The sequence below is a fragment of the Chlorocebus sabaeus genome, chromosome 20, assembly GCF_047675955.1.
Source record: "Chlorocebus sabaeus isolate Y175 chromosome 20, mChlSab1.0.hap1, whole genome shotgun sequence".
Lineage (NCBI taxonomy): Eukaryota > Metazoa > Chordata > Mammalia > Primates > Cercopithecidae > Chlorocebus > Chlorocebus sabaeus.
Window position 1 is genome coordinate 72,592,014 of NC_132923.1, and position 26,398 is coordinate 72,618,411.

Consider the following 26,398-nt stretch of genomic DNA (forward strand, 5'->3'; position numbering starts at 1 on the left):
CACTGTGGTTGCCTCCTCAACAGCTCTTGCATTCCTCCCCCATTATGTAGATATCATACACTCTGATGGGACTGACCCCACCTCTGGCTCCAAATTAGAGCCTAATGGGTTCAGGGCTGTCTGACCATGGTGCCTAATTCAGGAACAGGAACTTGGCCTAAAAAGATCCAATTAGAGCAAAGTTATAGTCATTTTCTAGTACATCTTAATATCTAGGGGTATCAATGCCCTAACTTTGCTCTTCAAAATTGCCTTCTTTTTCTATGTCCTTTGCACTTTTAGATATATATTTAGAGCCCGCTTACAAATTTCCAGAAAAAAAAAACTGCCGAGATTTTGATTGAGATTGAATTTAATCTACAGTTTAATTTGGGAAGAATTGACAATATAATAATACTGAGCTTTTCCCAAGCCATAAACATTGGATATTTCTACTTCTTTAGGTCTTTTAAATTTTCTCTCAGAAATATTTGTGGTTTTCAGTATAGATGTCCCGTACATGTTTCGTTACATTTTGATGCTGTTGTAAATGGTATTTCTTTTTTTTTGAGATGAAGTTTCGCTCTTGTTGCCCAGGCTAGAGTGCAATGGCACGATCTCGGCTCACTGCAGCAACCTCTGCCTCCCAGGTTCAAGCGATTCTCCTGCCTCAGTTTCCTGAGTAGCTGGGACCACAGGCATGCGCCACCCACGCCTGGCTAATTTTATATTTTTAGTAGAGACAGCGTTTCTCCATGTTGGTCAGGCTGGTCTCAAACTCCCGACCTCAGATGATCTGCCTACCTTGGCCTTCCAAAGTGGTGGGATTACAGGCATGAGCCACAGCGCCCAGCCGTAAGTGGTATTTTTAAAATTTCAGTTTCTATCTATTGATTATGAGTATATAGAAACATAGTTAATTTTTAATCTTAACTTTAATCTTATACCATGAGTCTTTGCTAAATTCACTAATGAATTTTCAAGTGTTTAAATATTCATTTGGATTTCACTATGCACATAATCATGTTATCTATGAATAAAGATAATTTGCTTCATCCTTTCCAAACTTTAAAACTTTTATTTCTTTTCCTTGCCTCATTGCACTGGCTAGGACCTCCAGTACAATGTTGAACAGAAGTGGTGGTAGTAGGCATACTTACCTTATTCCTAAACTCAAGAGAAAAGCATTCAACATTTCACATTTTAGGGGGTTGGCTGTTGGACTTTTGTAGATTCCTATTACTGAAATAAGGGAATTTCTATTTCAGTTTGCTGAGAATTTTTATCATGAATGGGTGTTAAATTTTAACAAATACTTTTACTGGATTCACTGAAATAATTTTATGGCTTTTCCCTTTATTTGGCTAGTAAATGTGTTACACAAATTGATTTTTGAATATTAAACCAACCTTGCTTTCTTATAATCAGACCCATTTGGTCATTGTTATCCCATTTTACCAGTGGATTCAATTCGCTAATATTTTGATTAGAATTTATGCACCTATGCTAATAAAAGGTATTGACCTGTAATTTCCTTTCTTGTAGTAATCTCAGATTTTAGAATCTGAGTTTGGAGGTTTGGAAATATAGTCATTTTCTCTGCTCACTGAAAAGGTTTGAATACTTTTTTTTGTTTTTAAAGTTTTATTTTGAAACAACTTTAGAAATATAAGACAGTTTTAAAGATAATTGAGTATCTTCTTCTTTTTCTAAGAGATGGGTCTCACCACATTGCCCAGGCTGGTCTTGAAATCCTGGGCTCAAGCAATCCTTCTACCTTGGCCAAATAGCTGGGATTACAGGCCCAAGCCATCTCACCTGGCTTGAATAGCTTTTTAAAATAAATTTTATTGCAGCATAATTTACACTCAATAAAATACACGTGTTTTAAGTGTACAGATTGATGAGTTTTGATACGAATGTGTACATCTGCATAACCATTACCTCATATAAGATGTAGAGTATTTTCATTATTCCAGAAAGTTTCCTTCTGCCCCTTCCCAGTCAATCTCCCTTGACATTCTGGGCAATCACCGATCTGATTAGTCTGACAGATTAGTTTTTCCTGTCCTAGAACTTCATATAAATTGAATCGTACAGTATGTACTCTTTTGTTACTGTGGTTTTTTTTTCCACTCAACTTAATGCCTGCATACTTATTCCCGATTGTTGCATGTATCAATAATTAATTCATTTTTATTTGCTAATAGTATTCTATATATTAATACAGCACAATTTATTTATGCATTCAACTGTTGATGGACATTTTGGTTGTTTCTAGTTTGAGATATTATAAATAAAGCTGCTATGAACATTTGTGTTCTTCTTGTGAACATATATTTTTCATTTCTTTTAGGTAAATACTTAGGAGTAGAATTACTGGATTATAGGAAAGGTAATGTTTGACATTATAAGAAACTTAAACTGTGTTTCAAACTGGTTGTGGGCATGTAAAGTGATAAAACAAGATATGCAACAATGTATGAAAGCGCCAATGACTCCATATCTTTACCAACAAATGGAATTATTCATCTTAATTTGAGTCAGTGGTGTCTTCTTTCAATCTTCTCCATCTCAGTAAATGGCAGCAGAACCCACCCAGTTCAACGCCAAATCTAGTAATTATCCTTGGTCCCACTTTTTCTCACACCCCACATTGAATCAGTAATTCTCCTTCAGCGCAAGCCTTGAATCCACTCATTTCTTCTCCTCCATACCTATGCCCAAACTCTTAACCGAACCACCACTGTCTTGCCCCTGATCAACCAAAATAACCTAATAACTCTTCTCTTTGCTTCCACCTTAGATCCTTCACAAACCATTGTCCTCATAGCAGTTAAAAGTACTCCCTTTAAAAGTTAAGTTTGATTCTGTCTCTCCCTTTCCTAAAAGCTGTTCAAGAGTGTCTCAATTTCCTTACCTGGTATAATAAAATTAATCTAAATTCCTTACACAGTTTATAAAGTCCTAAGTGATTTGGCCCAGCCTACTTCTCTTACCTCCATCTACCTCTCTTCTCTTTTCCCCCTTGCTGTGTTCTAGCAACAGCAGCCTTCTTACTGATTCTCTACCACACCATGCAAATACTCAAGTTAGGGTCTTCACATTACTCTCCCAATTTTTTACTCCTTTTTCCTTTCAATTTAACAAAACTTGATTTTTCAAGATAACACCCTTTACAAGTTTACTTCATAATGGTTCTTGACTTATCTTTGACTGAAGTTATTATAATTACTTTCTATGTACTTAACTAATTTAATCTTCATAGCAATTCTATGAAATCAGTACTATTATTACCAGCATTTAACATATAAAGAAACTGAGACACAGAGAAATTAACTTTTCTTAGTTACATAGTAAATGGAAAAATTGGGATTCTCTTGCTTGTTATTCTAGAAATGCCTTTCAGTTGTGTGTGTGTGTGTGTGTGTGTGTGTGTGTGAGATAATATCATATACGGTATTTTATAATGCACTCTTTCCATTTACTTTTTTATTGTGGCAAAACACATAACTTTATCCTCTTAACCATTTCTAAGTGTGTAGTAGTGTTAAGTGTAGTTACGTTATTGTGCAAGAGATCTCTAGAACTTTTTCATCTTACAACACTGAATTTCTGTGTCCAACTTTTCACTTACTTTTTTTTTTTTTTTTTTGAGACAGAGTCTCGCTCTGTTGCCCAGGCTGGAGTGCAATGGCGAAATCTCACTGCAACCTCTGTCTCCTGGGTTCAAGCGATTCTCCTGACTCAGCCTCCCTAATAGCTGGAATTACTGGCATGTGCCACCATGCCCAGATAATTTTTGTATTTTTAGTAGAGACAGGGTTTCATCACGTTGGCCATGCTGGTTTTAAACTGCTGACCTCAGGTGATCCGCCTGCCTTGGCCTCCCAAAGTGCTGGGATTACAGGCATGAGCCACTGCACCCGGCCCACTTAATTTTAATGTTAGCAAATATGTCTCCAGAATCATATCCAAAGGCTGCTTTTTGGACATTATTGCCTAAACCAATATTTATTTAATCAGTCAGTTTTGTTGGACATTTCGTTTTCAATTTCTCAAGATATGTAATTGTATGATGAACATTTTTGGAATCTCTATGTATTTGTTTAAATATATCTTTAAAGATAAGTTTCTAGAAGTGGAAATGCTGTGTTGAAGGCACACATTTGTCTTACGATTTTTAATAGGAAATGCAAATGTTACACTCTTCTGTCTGTGTCCCTCAAGTTTTGTCTTGTGCCTGCCCCTTTAAATGATTTAGCCACTCTCACACAGTTGTATATTTAGCATGTTCACTAGCTATGTTTCATTTTCGTCTCCTCTCTTGATTATCGAGCAACCAATCCTCCCCTCCCTCTCCTCTTCTAGTTTTTATCTCAGGTCCTGATAATCTTATTTTGGTTGCCCCTGGCATTCGTGATTCATTTTAACTTTTTATTGAGGTTGTCAAAGTGCATTCCCCTGGGTCAGGCTGTTGGGAAGGTGTCCTGTTGTAGCTCCATTCCTGTTGAATGTACTGTTCCCTCCGTCTAGGATCCCCTGGCCTCACAGTGCATAGGTGAATCCCTATTCTGCCTTTGGAAGTCACTTTGGCATGACCTCCTCTGAAAGCTTGTCTTTATGTATTCCTCTCCCAATCCCTGGGAAGCCTGAGTAAGATGTTTCCTCCTCTGTGCTCCCCCAGCATCTTGATCTTACCTCTATCACAGCACTTACTATATTATATTTATGTACCACAACAATAAACAGTCATGACCCAATAAAATGTTGATTGCATTGAAAAGAGGCTGTTATTTATTAGAGGTGGTTCCAGAGATGGATGACTTAGTGAAAAACTGAAGGCCTCTGAAGGAAGCCTAGAAAAAATAAAAGCCACATGGGAAAAGGTTTCTGCTAAATATGACTCATTTTAGATATGATTCAATCTGCCCTCAGCATTCTTCCCTTAGCCACGATCTTGATACCTTCCCTGTGGTCTTCCAACTACATTCTCTGGTGGCAAATACTGTCTACATTGACCTAATGGATCGACAGGCCTACTTCTTGCACTGACTCCCTTTCAGAAGAGGAACATCTTCTTATACCATGCAACAATTAATACAAAATAAAACAAATAATTTGCATTTACAGAATGGGGAAAAAAGAATAGGCCTTCCAATGCTAGAATATAAATCTTGTGAGGTTAGGGATGACATATTAATCAGGTGTGTATCCTCACACTGGGCCACAGTCCCTGGCATACAGCATATGCTCAGTGAATTCATTCTAAGTACATGGATAAGTAGCTGTTCTCCCAAGGACTGAAAACCTGCTTATAAGTGGTATCCTATAGACCACTGCAAATATCCCAGATGACTAGCACAAATTCAAGTCACCCTGAATTCCTGAACATCAACTAGATTCCCCCAACTATATTGCACCCAGTTGAATAGACCTTGCCTGAGTTTTACTATGTCTTTTAGAAACACGGCGGCCAACTGCCTGGATATGTCTTTGGAATACATTTCTACAGCCATGCCAGTTCTTCCAGCCCATGAAGTAACGCAAAGTTCTAAGCATATGGCACTAGATACACAATATTAACAGCAGCATCTTTCCTTGAATAATTTCTGCAAGACCTCATTGTGAATGCATTATTTAAAAACTGAGAACTAGACATAGCTGAGCTCTATTTCAGAGCAAATGTACCAGGGGCAAACATTAGAATTCACGGACACACAATAAAGTGCAGCCTGATACACAGCATGAGTCTAGAGTATCATTGAAATCTAGGCTGCATTGCCTCAAGTAAGTATAACTAGTAAGTCTTCTCTAGGAAGTTCGGGCTGGCACAAGGTGAATACCACAAATCAGACCTGACTCTAGCACCATTTATCCTTGGTTTGGCTCAGAGGACCTGCTGAAGCTGAGACCATAGAAGGTCTTCTGCTGTGTTCTTACTGCCTTATTAGTAAACACTGGCACTGTATCTTTATGAACCGCAAATAACTATACTATAAAGAGCAATAACTTTCGATATCTAGGGACATTCATGTTTTAGGTGATAAACCCGCCTTTATGCATTGAATGACTATTTATCATAGGCCTATTTTGTGCCAGGATGGTCAAACACATTGAAGCATTTAAGGGGCAGCAATGCCCTCTATTGAATACCAACTTAGTGTACCACTGACTAGATTATGCTTACCTTTCTGCAATTTTTCAACATATTTTCATGAAGATAAGCCATTTAAGTTTTTGTTTGTTTGTTTGTTTGTTTTTTGAGAGGGAGTCTCGCTCTGTGACCCAAGCTGGAGTGCAATGGCATGATCTCAGCTCACTGTAAGCTCCGCCTCCCAGGTTCATGTCAGTTTCTTGTCTCAACCTCCCAAGTAGCTGGGACTACAGGCGCCCGCAACCACGCCAGGCTAATTTTTTGTATTTTTAGTGGAGACAGAGTTTCACTGTGTTAGCCAGGATGGTCTTGATCTGCTGATCTCGTGATCCGCCCACCTTGGCTTCCCAAAGTGCTGGGATTACAGGTGTGAGCAACCACTCCCGGCCATAAGTTATCTAATTCTACTCAACTTTTATACAGAGCTAGTCAAGGAAATACGAGCTAAAGTAAACACTGTTACAACACTCGTTAATTGGCTGTTGTCTAAATCTGATTAACTATCAAGATAAAGCTGATGGAAATGCTCAAGAAATTAAATGCTGCAGAACCATATGTGTGTTTCTAGGCCTATACCTTGTTCAGGTGTTCAAGGTGAACCGATGCCATATTTATAGGTTGTCTCCCAAAAGGTACAATGGCTTCAGCCCTAACTCTTACCATTTTTATCTAGACCTTATCTTCTCCTAAACTGCTTGAATTTTTGTGATCTGTAATGGTCTGTGCTGATTTTGTTAACAATACATTCTTCTCTTTTCAAAAATAAAAAAAGGCAAGATTGACCATACACGGTGGCTCATGTCTATAATCCCAGCACTTTGGGAGGCTGAGGCGGGTGGATCACCTGAGGTCAGGAGTTCAAGGCTAGCCTGATCCACATGGCAAAACCCCGTCTCTACTAAAAATACAAAAAATTAGCTGGGTATGGTGGTGTGTGCCTATAATCCCAGCTACTTGGGAGGCTGAGGCAGGAGAATCACTTGAACCCTGGAGGCCGAGGTTGCAGTGAGCTAAGATTGAGCCATTGCACTCCAGCCTGGGCGACAAGAGCAAAACTCCATCTCAAAGAAGAAAAAGGTGAGATCATATATCATATAGTTACATTTAATTTTAATTCAACTAGAAAGAATTCAAAATTTTCCACATTCTTTCTGAAAACAATATTTTAAAAAGATATTATAAGATATTTCTAAGTTAAAAACAAAGATTTAATTATGATGAAACACATAGTTTAAATAGTCCTTTTGGTAAATAAATCGACATAAAATTGTATAAAGAAAAACTTACCCAATACATTTATGTGGGTCTTTAGGTAACTCCTGGCTGTCATCTTTCACTATAAAGAAAAAATATGAAAAGATTCTGGTTTACTTGGAGATGGAATATATGGCTTTATGTGCACTATTTCCAAAGCCTCAGTAAAATGGTAATAAAGGAATAAAAATAAGGTATAAAATCTCAAGGAGAGCAAAAGAAAGATGACAAGGAAATTTTTCAAGATAGAAAGCAGATGTCAAGTGGTAACTGTCTTAGCAGGCCATAGAAATTTGAAAACAAAAAACTGCATGATGAGAAGAGACCAATAAAAAGTAAATGGATTCACACTTCAGAACCTGAGAAACAGTACAGGAATTGAAGGTGCCAGATACCTCTGGAAGGAGGGGTGAGAGGCAGAGCACAGACACCAAAGACTTATACCCTCATCCTGTGCGACCAGATGATGACCACTGCTCAGGCAGGAAGGAAGATATTTAACCTCTGGAAAAACTGGGCCAGAGAGACTCAGGACTGGAGGACAGTAGCAACAAAACAGTACAGGAGTATGATAAGAAACCGAAAATGGAATACATCATATTGAACAGACAAGACTCCTAATTCTCTCCCCTCGTCCAGCTGTCAGTGTGTTAGCAGTGCTCTCTCTCTCTCTCTCTCACTTGTACTTGTGCTCTCTCTCTCTCTCTCTCTCTCCCCACAGGACTGACAGATTCCTCTCAGGAGAAATAGTTAAGTCTAATGAAATGGCCAGGTTCTCACTGAATAATTCTACAATGAAATAAAACTGTCAACAAGCCCAGCCTGTATTCAGAACTTTCAGTCTTTTTAATAGTCCATTCATCACATGTCCATCATAAGAATGAATAGTTAAAGATCACTAGACATTTTGAGTAAGGTCAATACCATAAAAGGGAACAATCCTAAAAAGAGAAAATAGGAAAAAATCCACAAAAAAGAGAAAAATAGGAAACAGAAACATTTTTCTTAAAATCTTCCAGAATATACAACGAACAAAGAGATGGATAATAGGAGAAATTTGGTATCAAAAAATTAGAGGATCAGATCAATAGATCAGATCAACATTCAAATCAGAGCAGATCTAGAAGAGACAATAGGGAAAATGAAGAGAGAAGAAATTATAAAAGAAATCACATAAGAAAGTTTTCCAGAACTGAACGATTAGAGATCGAGATTTCAATAGCTTATCAAATGCCCTATATAATGTGGAGGCAGGGAAGGGGAGGATACAAAAAGAAATATTATCCAAAATTTCAAATCACTGGGAATAAAAAGAAGGTTTAAAAAGCTTCCAGAAAAAAGGAATAAATCACATGTGAAAAATTGGACATTGGAATGAAATTAGACTTCTCAAGAGCAACACTAGAAACTAAAATGTAGTAAAGTATTTACAATTTGGAAAGACATCTATTTCCAAACTAAAATTTAACCAAACTATGAGTATATGAGAGTAACGTAATTACATTTTTAGGCATGTGAAGTTATAAAAGTTTAAGCTTCCAGGTACTAGGAAGCTCCTAGAAGATGTGATCCAACAAAACAAAGGAGCAAAACCAACCACAAGGAAAATGAGGGATTGAGCAGCCAGCAGGAGCTCCTACCCAGCAGGCACCAAAAAGGCAGTCCCAGCACACCTGCAAGAGAATTGCCAATTCAGAAAAGAAGAGGAAAGATGGAGTGCTACAGGAAAGAGGGCTCCAAAAACAAAACAGACTCGATGCTGATTGAATGCCTAGGAGCTGTTTTACAGCTTTCTCAGAAAGTGTAGAAGAAGAAAAGATAGTGTATACATAAAAAACAAAGGAATGTAAAATCAGACCTTTTGTACAAGAAAATAAAGATAACCATTTATGGTTCATCTGTGACAAGTATTTATAAAGTCATATTAATGTAACCAACTCATATTAGGAGAATGGGGGAGAGGAAATGTGGGTAGGAATGGTAGTATAAAAGCAAAATCTTTGTATTTTATAAGATGAAGTCTATAAATAATATCTAAAACTGAAAAGTCTACAAATATTAGTATAGAATCAACTTAGAAATGTGGTGGTAAATGCCAGACAAAACAGCTAAATGTGTTGAAAGCTATTGTTACCTCTGGCAGGCAACACTCAGGGATAGAGGACATTATTTCATTAAAAACCGATTCTTATTATGTGTCCTCTAAAACTATAAACATATATTTTTTGATAGAAAATAAATACTTAATATTTCTCATTAAAACTAGCAACTTAGAAACGTTGCTGAAAAGTGACTGGACTATCTGGTATAGCGAAATACAACAGGAAAAAAGAGGTATATAACCCAAGCAAATAGATCCACACTCTGCCACGCTGTTAAACTCAGTTTTTCAGTATCTTATGACACTTGTAAGTAACAGAATATCTGTAACAAAACTGGTTCTGAATGGTGGTGCTAAAGCTCACGTTCTGTAACAAGTGAGCAATGCTACTGGACTAAATTTTGTTTTCCCCTGACACCCAGAAAGTGTATTTCCCAGGGGAAGGGTATTCCTACACCTAACCAAAGAAATATACTCACTTTAAAAAGAAATGGCAGCCTGGAATCCTATGAGACACCACCTGCTTCAATTGTAGAGACAATTTGCTTTAAAATTGCTCTATTATTAAAAGGATTTTTAAAAACCCAGTGAACGAATTGGGAGCTTGAATTGGAGAAGAATCAAATGTCTGTCACAACATTCTCCTAATCACAAGCAGAAGGTGATGTATTTGTAGAATTATCAGGTTTTTAAAAAGTATATCACACAAATTAGTATTATAATCTCCCTAATATTTCTATATTCTCCTTTATTGTAGTATTATGACTCATGTCAATTATAGCTTATTTAGATAAGCATCTGAAATATATTAGATGATCCTCCTTTTTATGAAAAACTATAGGAATATACTTGACTAGGAAAAAATTACCTTAGGCTTAGCTACCATCACTCAGCTTTACTCTTTTTATACTATTGTATTTTTCTTCAACCAAGGGTTTTAAAAATTATATGAAACTTCTGTTTTAAACTATGGAAACAACTATGACAAACAGAAGGTAAATATTACTTGATAATACAACTATAAAGAAATCAAAATTCACAAGGATGAACTGAAAAAAGGGGCAGATAATTGCTCACATGAAACCTCATATGAAAGCTCATAACAAATTAGAAAGTAAGTAGCAATACTCAGAATCTATGAGGCAAACAGTTGTTATACATTGTTTCTAGACCTTCCTCCTCTGAGTTTTCATAAACTAGTTGAACAATACTTTGGAAGGTATTTAAAAGGTCCCCTTATCCAATTCTTGGCGCCAGAGCTTTTTATCAAAGAAGCCCTTTGACAGCATCTCTGAAAAATGGTCATTTAGCTCTATCAAATAAACACTAGTTACAAAAGAACACCTTTAGTAATAGAGAGTTTACTAACTGCCAGTCTGGCCTTGTCCATTCTTTTAAGCAACTTGAATTTTTTAAAACAATTCTTCCTCATATTTGGCCAACTGGGGACCCGGATGGACTTTACCATTGAGAATGGCACAACTATAGCGTCATTTGCCTTTAGGAAAGATCAGCTGGGCACCCAACTGGCTATATAATTGTTTGTTCAAACTGGTACATTGTAAGTGAAAGGAGGTACTGGAAATAATTATACCAGGACTGTTCTCAGGCAGTCTGGGGTATGTGAGCACCCTAAGAAAGGAAAAGGGGCCAGGCCACAAGAAAAGGAGGCTGTCAGGAAATGGGAAGGTCATTGGACCTCCACACTGGGTTTGAGCTTAGAACTTGGTCTTCTTGCCAACACACTGAGGCAAAGACCTAGGTGTTCAGGGTAGGCAAACATAACAAATGTTGGGGAAAAGTTTGGGTAATGAGCGACATTTACATGTCTGCGTATCACATACCAGGCTTACACATAGGACAATAAAATTAATTCCAGACAACTGATTATGTAGTAAAGTCCCTGATATATTTAAGGTATGTTCTGACACAACGCAAGGCCAAGCCTGCGTATTCTGAACTTCAGTTCTGCTACATCCCAGCAGGCCTGGGAAAGTATGACTGACTTGTAGCTCTAGTGTTTGTCCTGTGTTAGTTTTCTCAAGCAACCCAAAAGAAGTCTCCTTTTTCCATAGGAAATCCCTTCAAATATTTGAAAACAACTTTTACAACTGCCCTTTATCTTTTCTTCCTTTGGCTAAACATATACAGTTTCTTCAGCCTTTAGAAATACGAGGCTCCAAGTGGAGCCTACTGTATTCCAGATGAAAGCCTACCAAGTCAGAGAAGGGTTAAATTATTATATAACACATACTTAGAAGAAAGGAATTTTCTATTAATGCTTTGCATTAAGCTTGTGATCAAATAGCTCCCTCAAGAACTTTGTCATAGAATAAAGTTCTATGGTACTGGAAAGATGTTTGGTCAACACCATTTGATTTGTATCAGACCCAAAAACCTTGAGGAGGAGGAGCAATTGAGCTCGGTCACTATTATACAGACCTAGCTAATGGATTGGGAGTCCTGGAAGGGAAATAGAAAAAGAAACAATGGAAATCTGAGAGAAAAAGTACTGTAAGAAATCAAGGCCTGTTGATTGGGAAGGTAATGATACCAGCTACTCTGCAAGGTTGCTGTGTGCTACCAGAAGAAGATGGGGCAGGATATAAAGGAAATAACTATGTCAATAGGGGCCCAGCTCTCATTTGTGGGAAACCCTTCTGTGCACAAGAAGCCAGAAGCAGTGCTCTACTACCTGGAGAGAGAGACAGAGAGAGTACAGGGGCCATGGAGGCAATGGAGTTAAGAGTCACAACGAAGCTGCTGGCAGGACACCAAGGGTATCAGGAAAACACTGCCCAGTAGAGCAGAAAGACTGAAGAGCTTCAGGCTCTATTTCCACGTGGAGTCTTGGAAGGAATTCCTGGGGAGGGAACTCTCTGGAGAAAAAAAGTTGACATCTTGCTAATCAAGAAGAAAAGTGGTGCAAATCGGACGGATCTGGAGTACTGTAGGTGAAGTCTCGGAAAGGCTCATTACAGATTGAAGAGTTAAAATTAGATGTCATATCTTTATGATGGGTAGACTAGTTTCATTTGGCACCATCCATACATATGACCATAGCAGTCAAAGACACTCAGCTTAAGATCTTTGATGATCTTCAAAAAAGGATCCCATTGGTTGGTTTGACAAAGAGTTACAGTACGAGAGATCTTAATACCATTTCATTACTGAAAATGGATACAGAAAATATTTCAAATATTCCCTTATATAACGACTATTTCCTAGATCACTATGCTATAAATGTTTGATGTATAATTGATCATTGCCAAATAACAAAAACTAGTTACTTTTTTTTTTTGTTTTTTTTTGGGACGGAGTTTCACTCTTGTCGCCCAGGCTGGAGTGCAATGGCATGATCTGGGCTCACTGCAACCTCTGCCTCCCAGGTTCAAGCAATTCTCCTGCCTCAGCCTCCTGAGTGGCTGGGATTACTGGCATGCGCCACTACGCCCGGCTAATTCTGTATTTTAGTAGAGACAGGGTTTCTCCATGTTGGTCAGGCTGGTCTCAAACTCCTGACCTCAGGTGATCCACCCACCTCGACCTCCCAAAGTGTTGGGATTACAGGCGTGAGCCACTGCACCTGACAAAAGTAGGTACTTCTTACTTTGTAATGGCCGGTTGAAAAGTTTTAGAATTGTTCTGTACAGAGATTCATCTTTAGTCAGTATTCTGGCTGCTTCCAAATTCACTGGATTCTCTAGCACCGGATTAGAAAGCATAACCTATAGGAAAACACAGACAACATATAATTTCAAAAGTAAACTTTTTTAGAGCAAAAAGACAAACCAATATATACAACTTTTGATAAGCATTTATTAAATGCTTACTAGTATGGATCTGGAGATAGATTAAAAAATAACATGAGACATAGTCTGTACTCTCAAGAAACCTAACATTAGGCTCATGAATGTACTGTATAAAACTATGATAGATCAAAAAAAAGTTACAAGCTCCTTTCTGTAACTTATTTCTTCCTATCATATACATTTAAATTGAATTTAAATTAAGATTATAAAAATTTTAGTTGATGGTGGTTAGTGTATTTAAACTTCAAAATATTTTAAGCAACATTTCAAGTACATTCCCCTTGAATAACTGTGATAATTGAAAATATATCTCATTTGTTATTGAGAAAGAGGTAGTTAGTAATTATGGTCTCAACTTGTATTGCCCATCACCGTAGGTACAGTCACAGGTGGCTATTTAAATTTAGAATAATTAAAATTAAATAAAATTAAAAATTCAGTTCCTTAGTCATTGTAGCAATATTTCAAGTGCTCAGTAGCCACATATGACTAGTGGCTACTGTATTGAACAGTGCAGATATATTGGACATTTCCATCAATGCAGAAAGTTCTACTGTGCAGCAATGACCTTCAAAGGAATATTGAAGGTCAATATTAAAATATTGATTATAACCACATGGAAGTTACTTGAGAGACAATGTTAAGTGAAAAACAAACAGGCTATATGGTTTATATAGCCATGTGCCACATAATAATGTGTCACTCAACAACAGACGGCATATATCATGGTGGTCCTGTAAGATAATAATACCAAATTTTTACTGTACCTTTTCTACATTTAGATACGCAAATATTTACCATTGTGTTACCATGGCCTATAGTGTTTAGTACAGTAACATGTTGTATAGGTTTGTAGCCTAGGAGCAACAGGCTATAACATAGCCTAGGTATGTATCAGGGGATACCATCTTGGTTCGTGTAAGTACACTCCATGATTTTCAAACAATGATGAAATGTTTAACAACTCATTTCTCAGAATGTATTCTTATTGTTAAGCGTGTGGCAATATCCACACCATAATCGCAACGATGTAAAAATTCAGGTTCATTCATTCATTCATTCATTTTATTTAATATCTACCAAATGTCAGCATTGTCCTTGGTACGCTCTGGGAAATCAAGGATGAATTAGACCTGTTTCCTGATTTGGAGAAGCTTGTAGTCCAATGGGGAAGACAGATATGTAAGCAGTGTGTGCATTATAGTATTAGCATTCTAACAGAAATCTGCTCAGGGTACTGTTGGGTGTGTGGCAAAGGAAGCTCCCTCAAAACCAAAGCTATTAATTCTGCCTAGGAAAATAAATCAGAAAAGGTATCCTAGAGGAAGACTCATTTGACCTAACTCTCACAACAACATGAACAGCTGCTTGCTGGACAGACTGAGGAAGAGGGGAGGAGAAAATGAGTTGCCAGGCAGAGAGGAGCTGGAGACTGGCCATTTCTAAGGTAACTTTAGAACTCTATGAATGTTTTTTGATCTGAATTGAACCAAGCAACGTGAGTGCAGAAAAGCATGAAGATATAAGTATGAGCAGGATTGCCTGGTGTGTTAGGGAAAGTCTAGGTGTGAGGATTAGATATGCAACAGAACTAGAGCTTACGCCTGTGGAGAAGGTGGGATCCACCAAAAGATTTCAAACAGAAACACAGGAGAAAAGAGCAGAAAGCTCTTTCCTAGTAACAGTAGAGTTAAGGGTTTTCTTCATAATTATCAGTGATTTTCCTTTCCTTCCCATTATCTTAAAAATCTTTTGTAATGTGGGCATATTTGTTTTATTAATGTTTCTGAAAAATAAAAAGACAAAACTGTATTATCTACTGGCTTTCCATGATATATTTGGTAACCCTTTGGTGTCACTTTGCATTACTGTTTAATAGTAAGAACAATCATAATATTAACTAACTAGAGGTTCAGCATCCTAAATCTGAAAATCTGAAATCCTAAATACTCCCAAATTCAAAACTTTCTGAGCACTGACATGATGTGCAAAGGAAATGCTCACTGCAGCATTTCGGATTTCAAAATTTCAAATTTGGGATGCTCAAATGGTAAGTATATATAATGCAAATATTCAAAAATTGGAAAAATTCCCAAGCATTTCAGATAAGAAATACTCCACCTGTATTGAGTTATTTTCTTGGACCAGGCACAGTTCCGAATTCTTCACATGCATTAATTGATTTCCTCATCACAGGTTACATGAGGTAACAACAGCCCCGTTTTACTGATGAATAAATTGAGGCATTGAGAAGTGGGAAGATTTGTCCAATGGTACAAAGGTATCAAGTGACAGAACCAGGATGTGAAGCCAGGCAATCTTAACTCAGAGCCCTACACTTTCTTTTTATCAAATATTCTTCAATTCAAAATTTTCACCAGCTCGTTCTGGTTTGCCCTTACTCATTACATTTTGGGATCATTTTGCTATTCTTAGGGCAGACTCTAGTTTAGGTGGATGAAATCAGAGTATGTCTCAGTTTAAAGGCATTCAAAGGATTAACCCCAGATTTCTGCATATCACACTCACTCACTCCCTTAAAGCTTTTGCTCAAATGTCTCTTTCCTAGAACACAGCCTCACACAAGTAGATCCTCAATACATATTTGTAGAATGAATGAATGAACTGAACATTGAGTCTTTCCTAAAGATTATATTTTACTTAGTATGCTAAGATGACTAACCAGAAAAGTTTTATTTTATTTATTTTCAAATATAAGAAATAGAAGAAATGCAATTTATATTATAATTCCATATTAAAAATTTCAATGATGCCAGAATATTTTATATTCCAAGTATTCTAGATAATCAAAATGCAATTATCTATCTCCAGATATTATTAGTGATAAGTAGCTCCATGGATCGATTATTGCTACACTAGATCTAAGTGGTCAAAGCAAGTGTCACTGAAATGATTCATTTTAGCATCAGATGAGAAAGAAGAGTTTTTTAAGGATCAGAAACAACACAACACTGGGTGGATATGGTAGCTCCTGCCTGTAATTCCAGCATTGTGGGAGGCTGAGGTGGGAGGATCACTTGAGCCCAGGAGTTCAGGGCCAGCCTGAGCAACATAGTGAGATCCTGTCTCTAGAGAAAATTTAAAAAATTAGCCATCCATGGTAGGACGTGCCTGTGGTCCCAGCTACTTGAGAGGCTGAGGTGGGAGAATCGCTTGAGCCCAGGAGGTTGAGGCTGCAGTGAGCCATGATTGTGCCACTGTACTCTAGCCTGGGCGACAGAGCAAGATCCTGTCTCAAAAAAAAAAAAAAAAAAAAAAAAAAAAAAAAAAAAGAAAAGAAAAGAAAAAGAAAAGAAATAGTACAACACTGAGGTATGCTTTTAAGGACCATGGGTCCAGTGGGTAAATGTGGCATTTGAGAAACAGGCATCTGAGAAGAGGAGAAAATCCTTAGTATAATTGTTCACTGGGTTTGATATGAACACTAATGAGACAGAAAGTAGCTAACTAGCACTGTCAGAAACTAAAAACAAAAGTGAATGTTTTAAGTTGTAGTCACTGGATCCACCTCTCTCAGGAAGGCAAGGCCTGTAAATGAAGAACGATCTAAAAGCCTTGTTCAACACCAGTAAGTGAAGTTAGGAGCCAAAAGAAAACCTAAGGTTATATTTTTCAGAATTGAAACCATCTAAATAATTATTTTCTTCTTTTATAAGATATGTGTTCTTTGGTTTTGAGGGACCTTAATTATCTATTTCATTTTAAAATAATAGTCTTTATAATTTAAGTAAGTTCCACTTTGTAGCCTTCATATAGAAGTATGGAATTAAATAGGCGTCTCAAATTCTTTAAACACTTAAATATTCATTGTATATTTTAATCCTTATAGTTTGAATAATTAGGGTAATTAAAAGTATTAAAGCGAGGATTATATGATATCCGTCCTTACCTGTAGGGCAAGTAAGATGCTGCTCAATGTATAGTTTGTATTCCACTTCTTAGGATTGTCCAAAAAGTCTATACAGGGCTGACCAGTATGTGGGTCTACTGTATTAAAATAATACATTAATATTGGCATATACAATAAATTATTATTTAAAACTTACAAACATCAAAATGATAAGCCAGAAAATTTATCTGCATTTACTCTTCCTTTTTCCTAGTTCTTCTTTCTGTAATGAGAAGCACTACACCCATCCCTGGTTCCCACCCATTACCATGTTGTTTTAGCTGAATACATATGTGCCCCTACTGTTTTTCCTATCTTCTGCTCTAGCAAGATGTGGCCTTGTGGGACTAAGTTTTTGTTGTGGGATATAAGGATAAGTGTGCAATTTCTGAGTCATTTTTTAAAGGAAGCTGGTTTTCCTTCTTTTCTTTTCCCCTTCCCCCTGACTGAAAATGGTGACAAACAGTAAATGCCTTAGTCCCAGAAATGAAATCCTCACGTTGAGGATGGGCACAACTTCCCTCCAGCCTTGGCCTGTTATATTAAGTTGGAAAGATGTACAGGAGCTTGACCTATGCCCTAACACAGTTAATCAATTTAGTGTTTGAAAAAATAAAAGAATAGAGTTAAATAAGAAAAATAAAAACTCTAGAATGACTAGAAGAAACTTAAAATGACTTTTATTTTCTTTTGGGAAAGGATCATCTAAGATGAAAGACAATTGCAAAAACCTCAAAGGACAAGACTAATATATCTTAAATATAAATTTATTTTAAATCACAAAAATCTCTAAATCCCAGATGTGAAAAAACAGCATAAACGAAATTGAAAATTAATGACAATTTTGAGGAAATCTCTAATGACAAATTAGAGGAAAATTTGCAACATCTAGGACAATGTGATAACATTGTCAATTGTATCATATAAGTCACAAAATAAGAACCAACAAATGTGGGGAATGTTTACGTCTCAAGTATTCAAAGAAGTGCTTATTAAAATAATAGCAAGACTCTTATCAAATTGGCAAACAAGTGTTCTTCAAAGTTTCAATGGCCAGAATTGGAAGGTGCTAAAATAAGAACTTTAATGTAGTTTTTGGTGGGAGTATAAATACCACCGAAAGGCAATTTAGCTTTTTATATAAAGACTTTAAACTGTACATAGCCATCTTTTTTTACGGGGTGAGGGGGTGTTTGAAAGCTAGTAACTAACCCCTCTCTCCCCACAAGTTCATATGTAATTATAAAATAGATCGAAGTATTGAAAGGTGGAAGTAAAAACATCAGCTACATCGTACATAAGACTGAAATGGAGAATGCACTTGATGAATGGCTTTAATCAGGTGCCACAAAAGTCCCCCTGATTTAAACCTAACTCCCAAACCGAAGGCCTGCCTAAGTTTCCTGCCTGGAGAAAAAGAGACCATACTCAGGATGGTTAGAAAGAGAGAGTGTTGAGAAAATTCTGGGCCACGCATGCTCAATTCTTTCCTTCATCTCCCTAATCAGATAAGTGACTTCTGGGAGGAGTGATGGAGGAAAAAAAAAGCAGTCACAAGTTTCCTATACCTTCCCTCCTAGAGACTAAAGTTCCCTCTACTTTATGGAAGTGGGAGGGATAAGGACTAGGGGATAAGAATATCCCCCGGATTAAATTTAATCCAATAATTCTAACTATTTTAAACAAATAAAAGCACATGTATGTAATTAATTTTGTGTTGTAGATACCAAAAATAGGTTTTAATTACAATAAAATAATGTACTTGGGAAAAAATAACATAAAAAATCTAATGTAAAATGTGAATGTTCCCCTGCCCACTAATTCTACTATTTAAGACCAGTATTACCAGTTGGTCTATACAAATATACACACAAACACATATATGTATACACACCCATATGTGTGTGTTTATTAAATGGAAGTATATTTTAAATTTTATTGTTCAAAGTCTTTCTTCACTTAACAATGTATTTTCAACATATTTCTGGACATAAATATTTATTCAAAAAATATCTGAATAGCTACTATATGCCAGGCAGTGAAGATTCTAAAGATGCAGCGATGACCTAGACCTAAAAGGTTCGTAGACCTTCCTCATTCTGTTTAGAAGCAATACATGTAACTGTAGGATATTTCACTTAAAATTCCTATGTTAATGGAGATTGAAGTTATTTCCATTTTTCTCACATTGCTATTGAGAATCAAAAGTTTTTTTTTGTTTTTTTTTTTGAGACAGGGTCTTGCTCTCTTGCCCAGGCTGGAGTGCAATGGGACAATCATGGTTCACTGCAGCCTTGACCTCGTGGGCTCAAGCAATTCTCATACCTCAGCCCCCCAGGTAGCTGGGACTACAGGCACATGCTACCATGCCAAGCTAACTTTTTTATGTTCTGCAGAGACAGGTCTCACTATGTTGCCCAGGCTGGTGTCAAACTCCTGGAACCAAGCAATACTCCCCACCGGCCACCCAAAGTACTGGGATAACAGGCATAAGCCACTGAGCCTGGTGGGAATAAATATCTTTAAATATAACATACTCTTGCACACTTGTGCCAATATTTCTACAGAACAGTTTATAAACATGGTATTATGGGAATTTAGGGATATATGCATTTTATATCTGATTCGAAACTGTCACACTACTTCCTCAAAAGGTCATGATTATATCAGAGGAACAATGTCTACCCATGCCTACTAAATATGTATGTTATCTTTCGATATTTTAGGAATATGTGGTAAATAACAATATTTTTTGTTTTAATTTGCTTTTATTTTCTTGCTAGTGAGATTGATAATCTTTTTATGTTTATTTTTGTTGTTTATTCTATCCAGTGTTTGTTTATAGCCTTTATCCATTTTTTTATTGCTTTATGTTTTTTATCGACTGACAAGTGTTCTTCATATGATATACATATTCTGTTATATGCAGTGCAAATATTTTCCCTCAGTTTGCAAAAGTCAGTGTCTTTGACCTCTGAGTATAATGTCCTGGGCTGTAGAGAAGTTTTAACAGGTTTTGCAGTTTAATGTGTCATATTTTCCAAACATTTACTGGGTTTTATCATGCAGAGAAAGGTCTTCCTCACCAAGCCCATAAAAATTCTATTAGATTTCCTTCTTTTCCAGCATTTAAAATTTTTAGATTTTTGATCCTTCAGGAATTCATTTGGTGTATAACTTTAAGTAGCAATCTAACTTACCTTTTTAAAAAAAAAAAAAAAAAAAAAAAGTTAATCTGTCCAGTGCATCATTTTTTTATAATGATGAAAAACTAGATCCAGCTAAAATATTGAACAGTACAGGAATGGTGAAGTGTATTGTTGAACCATTTAAGATGATCTTTTGAAGAATGTTTAATAGTGCAGCAAAAAGACATGTAGTTTTAAAATTAAAAACCTAGGCCAGGTGAAGTGGCTCATGGCTGTAATCCCAGCACTTTGGGAGGCCAAAGCGGGCGGATGGTCAGGAGTTCAAGACCAGCTTGGCCAACATGGTGAAACTCTGTCTCTACTAAAAATACAAAAACTAGCTGGGTGTGGTGGTACATGCCTGTAGTCCTAGCTACTGGGGAGGCTGAGGCAGGAGAATCAATTGAACCTGGGAGGTGGAGGTTGCAGTGAGCCAAGATCACACCACTGCATTCCAGCCTGGGCGACAGAGCAAGACTCTGTCTCAAAAAAACACCATAAAATAAATAAAATTAAAAACCTAGAGGCAAAAATTCATGTGTAATACCTCAACTGTATAGAAAAAACTCATACATAGAAAAAAAGACAATAAATTTGGCAAAATGTTGACAGTATTTTCTCTTTGCATTAGGATTTAAGGTGATTGTTAATTTTTTCTAGCCTTTTCATATTTTCCCCAAAGAGAGTTGTTACTTTAAGAATCATAATAAAGTTCTTAAAAAGAAACATGATTATTATAAGAAACAAGGATAATAGGGACAAAGCCTCTAATGATAAAAATGTCATTTAGTTCTTACCATTTGGGTGAAAAGGAATTGTTACAAATTTCACAACTGGAGGAGCATAGTTGTACTCTGATGTAAAATGTATTGTCAGTTGGAAGGCTAAACCTATAATATAGAAATAAACATTTTTAATAAAGTGTCATGTTGTACTGATTAACTGTAACCTGATTAACACTGGAGTTTCTCCATATGGTTTAGTCTTTGCACAGTTGTATTTTTAAGTAAATTGATTCATAGCATGCACAGACTCCTCTGGATAGTATAACAGACACTTCACAGTCTATTATAATCATATGTTTTCAGTCTCTTTCCCACTAGTCCTTTCCATTTACTACCTTTGTCCCTCTAACATCCACCCCTTGTATTGTATCTCGTATTGACTGAACTCACATTCCCAGAATCTGCTACACCCTTTCTTGTCTACAAGTCTTTGCTGTGCTGTTTACTCTGCCCGAATTTCTTTCTCCTTCTTCTGAACCTGGCAGACTCTTACACATTCTTCAGGACTCAACTCAAATGTGATCTCCTTGGGAAGACATTCCTGACTCCCTCAGGCATAATTAACTAATCCTCTTCCTCTTTGGCATTCTGTTCAAAATCCATAAAATGTATATTTTATTGTAATTATCAGCTGATGTGTTTCTCTCCCCTACCTCACTCAAGGAATCTATCTTCTTAATCCATGATTGAAAGAAAACATGATCATTCAAGTTTATAGTGGCTTAGTGTTCTTGAGATTTTTTGATTTATGAAAATTTGGGGGAAAGTCACAAAGGAAAAAATGAGAAGTAACTGCGGGGTTTCAAAGCCAATAGGAATTTTGATAGTTAGTATCTGAGACTATCAGGTACTATAGTACCTGATATTGGAAGTACCTGATAATGGAAGACAGAAGATATTCTCAATTCATACGCTTTATTGTGTCTGCTTCTTAAAAATGTAATAAAATTAAGATTTGGCATAAAGAAAAATACCCCAAATTTCCATCTATGTTGACACATGGCAAAAAAAAGTCACATAATGAAAAAATAATGGGAATATTTTTAGAATTTTAGACAACTGGTATAATACAAACTTATTATGCATACAAAGAAGAATTTCAGGAAATTTATATAATGCAACCTTATCCTACATAAAAAGAGGATGGGCTAATAATGGTATAAAGACTTTTAAAAAAATAGGTTGGTTTTGAAAATACAAACCCTGCCAGACTGAATTCTGTAGACCTTCAATTTCGACTTCCCATTCCATCATGTCTTCACTTACAGGCCTAGCAGTGATGCCCTTGAAGTTAAAAACAAAATTAAATCAGGTAAAACTTATTAAGTATTTATTGAAGTTTTGAAAATCATATACCAGGTCACACTGAATTCTAAAAACTCTAATTTTCTTGATAACTTTATTTATTTGCTGCTCTGAGGAAGTGTTATATGTCTTATTACACAGAAGTTAATATAGATCCAAGAAAACATATACAATAGTAAATAAAAATAAACCATAAGTGTGGAAATCACAAGTGGGACTAGAAAGTCAAGATTAGGATGTGTGGCTTATATACTGTTTGTATAAATCAATAACCAATTTAAGATTCAAATTTTAAAAGAAAGAAATAGTTGGAAAGTGCATGTTTCTTCAAAACATTTTATAGTTATATGAATGCTATATGAAAGGCATGAAGTGGGAACATTTTCATTAAGAAAAAATCCAAAATTACACTTGTATATAAAGAAAAAATCCAAAATTACACTTGTATATAAAAGCGAAGTTTTCCTATACTTGAGGAATTGTTTCAATGGAGGGACAAGAATGTATTTCATAGAAAACCTTATGAACTATATTAAGTAACACATTTACATACACACAAAAACACTTCTGAGCACCCACATAGTTATTAAGTATGTTAGTGCTTGTCTGGGTGAGCACTGTCTCTCTATTATCAACATTTACATATTCCTTCATTGGATTCTCTTTCAACAAAGAACTACAAAGCTCAGGACGAGCAGAAACAATATCAAATGTTAGGTCCATGCCCCTGGAATGTTTGCTGTTGGACTCCATAATTGTTCCTAACATCTCCAGTGAAGGTAGTACTTTTATAGCACAGGTAAAAACTGAACGATGCCACTGAACTACACCTGAAGCAACTGTGGGAAGCACTCTATACCTTCCATGGACAGCTTTCTTTCTATTATTTCCCTTAAGCACTCCCTCTTCGCCCCCCTTCCATTTTGCATTTTCCGTAAATCAACCTGTGGCACCCATGGACATTGATAACCTCACTGGTGGCATTAAGGCCAAGGATATTGCTTCTTTTGTGTTAAAACTATAAAGGGAAGGCATTTATGTGTCATGCTGGTAAAAGTGCACTAGACAGTAAGTAGTGGAACACAAGAATTAAGAACTAGGGCTTTGAAGTCCGAAAACCCTACAATGGAATCATGGGGTCAAATCTTTACAGAATGTTTCTGAGTCTTAGGTTTTTGGTAGGTAAAATGAAATACTACTTATTGTATAGTATTAGAATCAATGAGCATAAGCCTGCACCTACTAGTCACTAACTACATGACAGACCCTGATATTCAGTGCCTAGATCCACCTAAATTACTCTGCATAATATGTTCGATAAAGTTAAGCATTATTATTTTGAAGTAATAATTGTTATTAATATGAAATACATTACTTGAGTGAAATGGATTCATTAAATAACAATACTGTAGTTGCAAATCAGGTTTAACTAAATTATCACTTATAGAATAAACATTGGTTAAACTGTCTCTTAAAAATTGTTGCACAATGAAACACATCCCTCTACGTGCCCAGTACTTACCTTATAATTGTTCTCCTTGAGATCATAGAAGTCTCTTTGCAGCAAGAGGTAAGCTCTGCCGTGCATGATAGGCCGCGGAGGGTCTGGCACTTGTCCCCAAATGCTTCAGGTTTACTCTGAGGCGGATGTTTGAAGTTATGGGTCACTTTCCCACACTTAGTAAATTGACATAAGTTACTTGCTTTTTAGAACCTCGGAACGCTCCCAAGATAAGTGGCTTCTAAATTTGGGATATAACAATGACTTCTTCTCCTGACTCCTCTAAACGAGCAGTTCCCGAAGGAAAACTTGGGCACTTCCTCATCTGCAGCGTTTCACTGCAGTGCCAGCTCAAAGCCCAGTCTCAAGACAAACTTGGATGAGCGAAGGAGACAAGCCTGAGTCGTCGGCGCTTGAGTGGGAGTGAGCGGTGTACGCCTACCAAGATCCTAGCAGGTTGTCTGCGCTTCACAGGTGCAACCCCGCAACCACTCACAGGAGGAAGCAAATCGGTTGCCAAGCAACAGGCCCCCGTGGGGCAGCCGAGAGACAGAGGCAGGGGGTTGGCCACTGTCACCCAATCAGCGGCAGGGGGCAGGCCTCTTGATCTCTCCACAGCCAATCCTACAACAGTTTCCCCTTTGAAAGGCCAATGAGATTCGTGGTCAAGGCGACACCACGCCTTCTCAGCCCACCAACATGCACTCTACACAACTAATGTAGAGGATGGGCTGAGTTCCCAGGACCCAGCGTGTAAGTCACAGAAGCCATCACACAATGTCCCCCTTCGAAATTATCCTTCCTTTTTCTTTGAATATCAAAAGATATAATAAGTGACTGGTAGGTACAGGTCTGCACTTATTCATAACAATATCTTAACTTACATGGCAAGTTACCATTCACAGTAGTGGTGCATGCTATTATGTCATCAAATCTTACGATCATCCTAGGAAAGTGCTCCAGAAACAGGGAACTCCTTAAAATTTCTCAGATTCCCATCTCTTCCCACAGAGTTTCGCACTTGCTGTTCCTGCTACCTAGGCGTTTACCACATTCCTTCCACCCCTTCAGCACTCATTTCCCCTTCACTCACTCATCTTTCAGATTTTAACGACTCTTTAAGGGATCCTTTGTTTTGTGATCCCACAGGACCTTCTATTTGCCTCCTAGTTAGCATTTGTCATACGGCATCACAATTGTCTATTGTTTTCACCAAAGTGAGAACTACTGTAAGACACGGTTCCATTGCCAGCGCCAACTACAGAGCCTGGCATCTTGGTTCAGAGTGCTTTCTTTTTTTACTTACTATTTACTTACTAATTTTATGGAATCCGGATATTCCTTTAGTCCATTCATTTTACAAATATTTATTAAATACTTTCTTTTACGTGAAATATTCAAATGAAGTAACTGTCTTTATGGCTCCAATATACAATAAACAAGTATACAAAACAAAAATCATGATTTCAGATCGTGATAAACGTTATGTGGATAATAATAAAACAGTAACATGATAGAGAGTGAGGTAGGTCATTAAGGGTTAGAAATGGTGGTCAGGGAAGTCCTCTGTAAGGAATGGAGTTTTGAACTCATACATGAAAGATGAGAAGGAGCCTGTTACATGAAATATTGAGGGCAGAGAGCTCTAGGAAGAGGAAAACAGGATATTTTTGAGTCAGGAAAAAGATCTTGTCTTGAAAAGGGAACAAGGGAAGGTCGGGGAGGTTGTGGAGGAGCCTGGGAGGGGTGTGATAAAGTTGGGGGACTACACAGTAGGAAGTTTGGGCTTTATTTGAATAGCTATGGGATTCCATTGGATGGGTTTAAACAGTAGAGTGTCATGCTCTGATTTATATTTACATGATTACTCTGGCTGCTCTACGAAGAATGAATTTTGGGGAGACCACCTGGAAGGATCCCACAGTAAATTTCATCTCCAGGTATGGTAGCTTAGAAATCACCAAAAACACGTTAACTGTACTAAAATGTTGGCACAATAAAATGCTATTATTCTATGTTTCATATAACTAAATGTAAAGGATTTTTTCCCGTGAAAACATCAACTAGTATCTGGGATTGAATTTTTTGGCTCTTCTTTCCATCCCATCAGATTTTAACATGGTCTTGTGTAGGACTGGAAATGTCAGGTGAAAGTGAGTAAAGGGAATAGACCTTCAGTGAGAAGGGAATAGACCCAGTTTGGAGATCCTAACTAGGTTTGTCCATATCACTGTGGTCCCACAGTCCTTTCTTCCACCCTAATGGATTATTGTGATAATGAATTCAGAACCTTTTGTATTTTTAAAAAATATATATATATTTATTTATCATGGAAAATATGATATTTTGAAATATGTACACATTATGGAATGGCTAAATTGAGCTAACTAACATAAGCATTACCTC

The 26,398-nt window shown here is 36.9% G+C and overlaps 1 protein-coding gene across 4 annotated transcripts in view; it reads right to left on the bottom strand.

Annotated features, from left to right (window-relative positions):
- The window catches only part of UBE2U (ubiquitin conjugating enzyme E2 U), a 62,645-nt gene extending 38,138 nt beyond the window's left edge, over nt 1–24,507 (bottom strand). For 2 of the 4 annotated variants that reach the window (XM_038000925.2, XM_038000937.2), the window contains exons 1-6: nt 24,014–24,079; nt 22,389–22,470; nt 21,199–21,291; nt 17,214–17,311; nt 13,102–13,219; nt 7,424–7,472 (exon numbers count right to left, since the gene is read on the bottom strand). In XM_038000925.2, coding sequence (XP_037856853.2) covers nt 7,424–7,472; nt 13,102–13,219; nt 17,214–17,311; nt 21,199–21,291; nt 22,389–22,470; nt 24,014–24,079 — 506 coding nt within the window. Of the gene's footprint in view, nt 1–7,423; nt 7,473–13,101; nt 13,220–17,213; nt 17,312–21,198; nt 21,292–22,388; nt 22,471–24,013 lie in introns of all 4 variants that reach the window. The other 2 variants (XM_038000934.2, XM_038000936.2) reach the window with 2 other exon arrangements.
- Nucleotides 24,508–26,398: the final 1,891 nt, after the last annotated feature.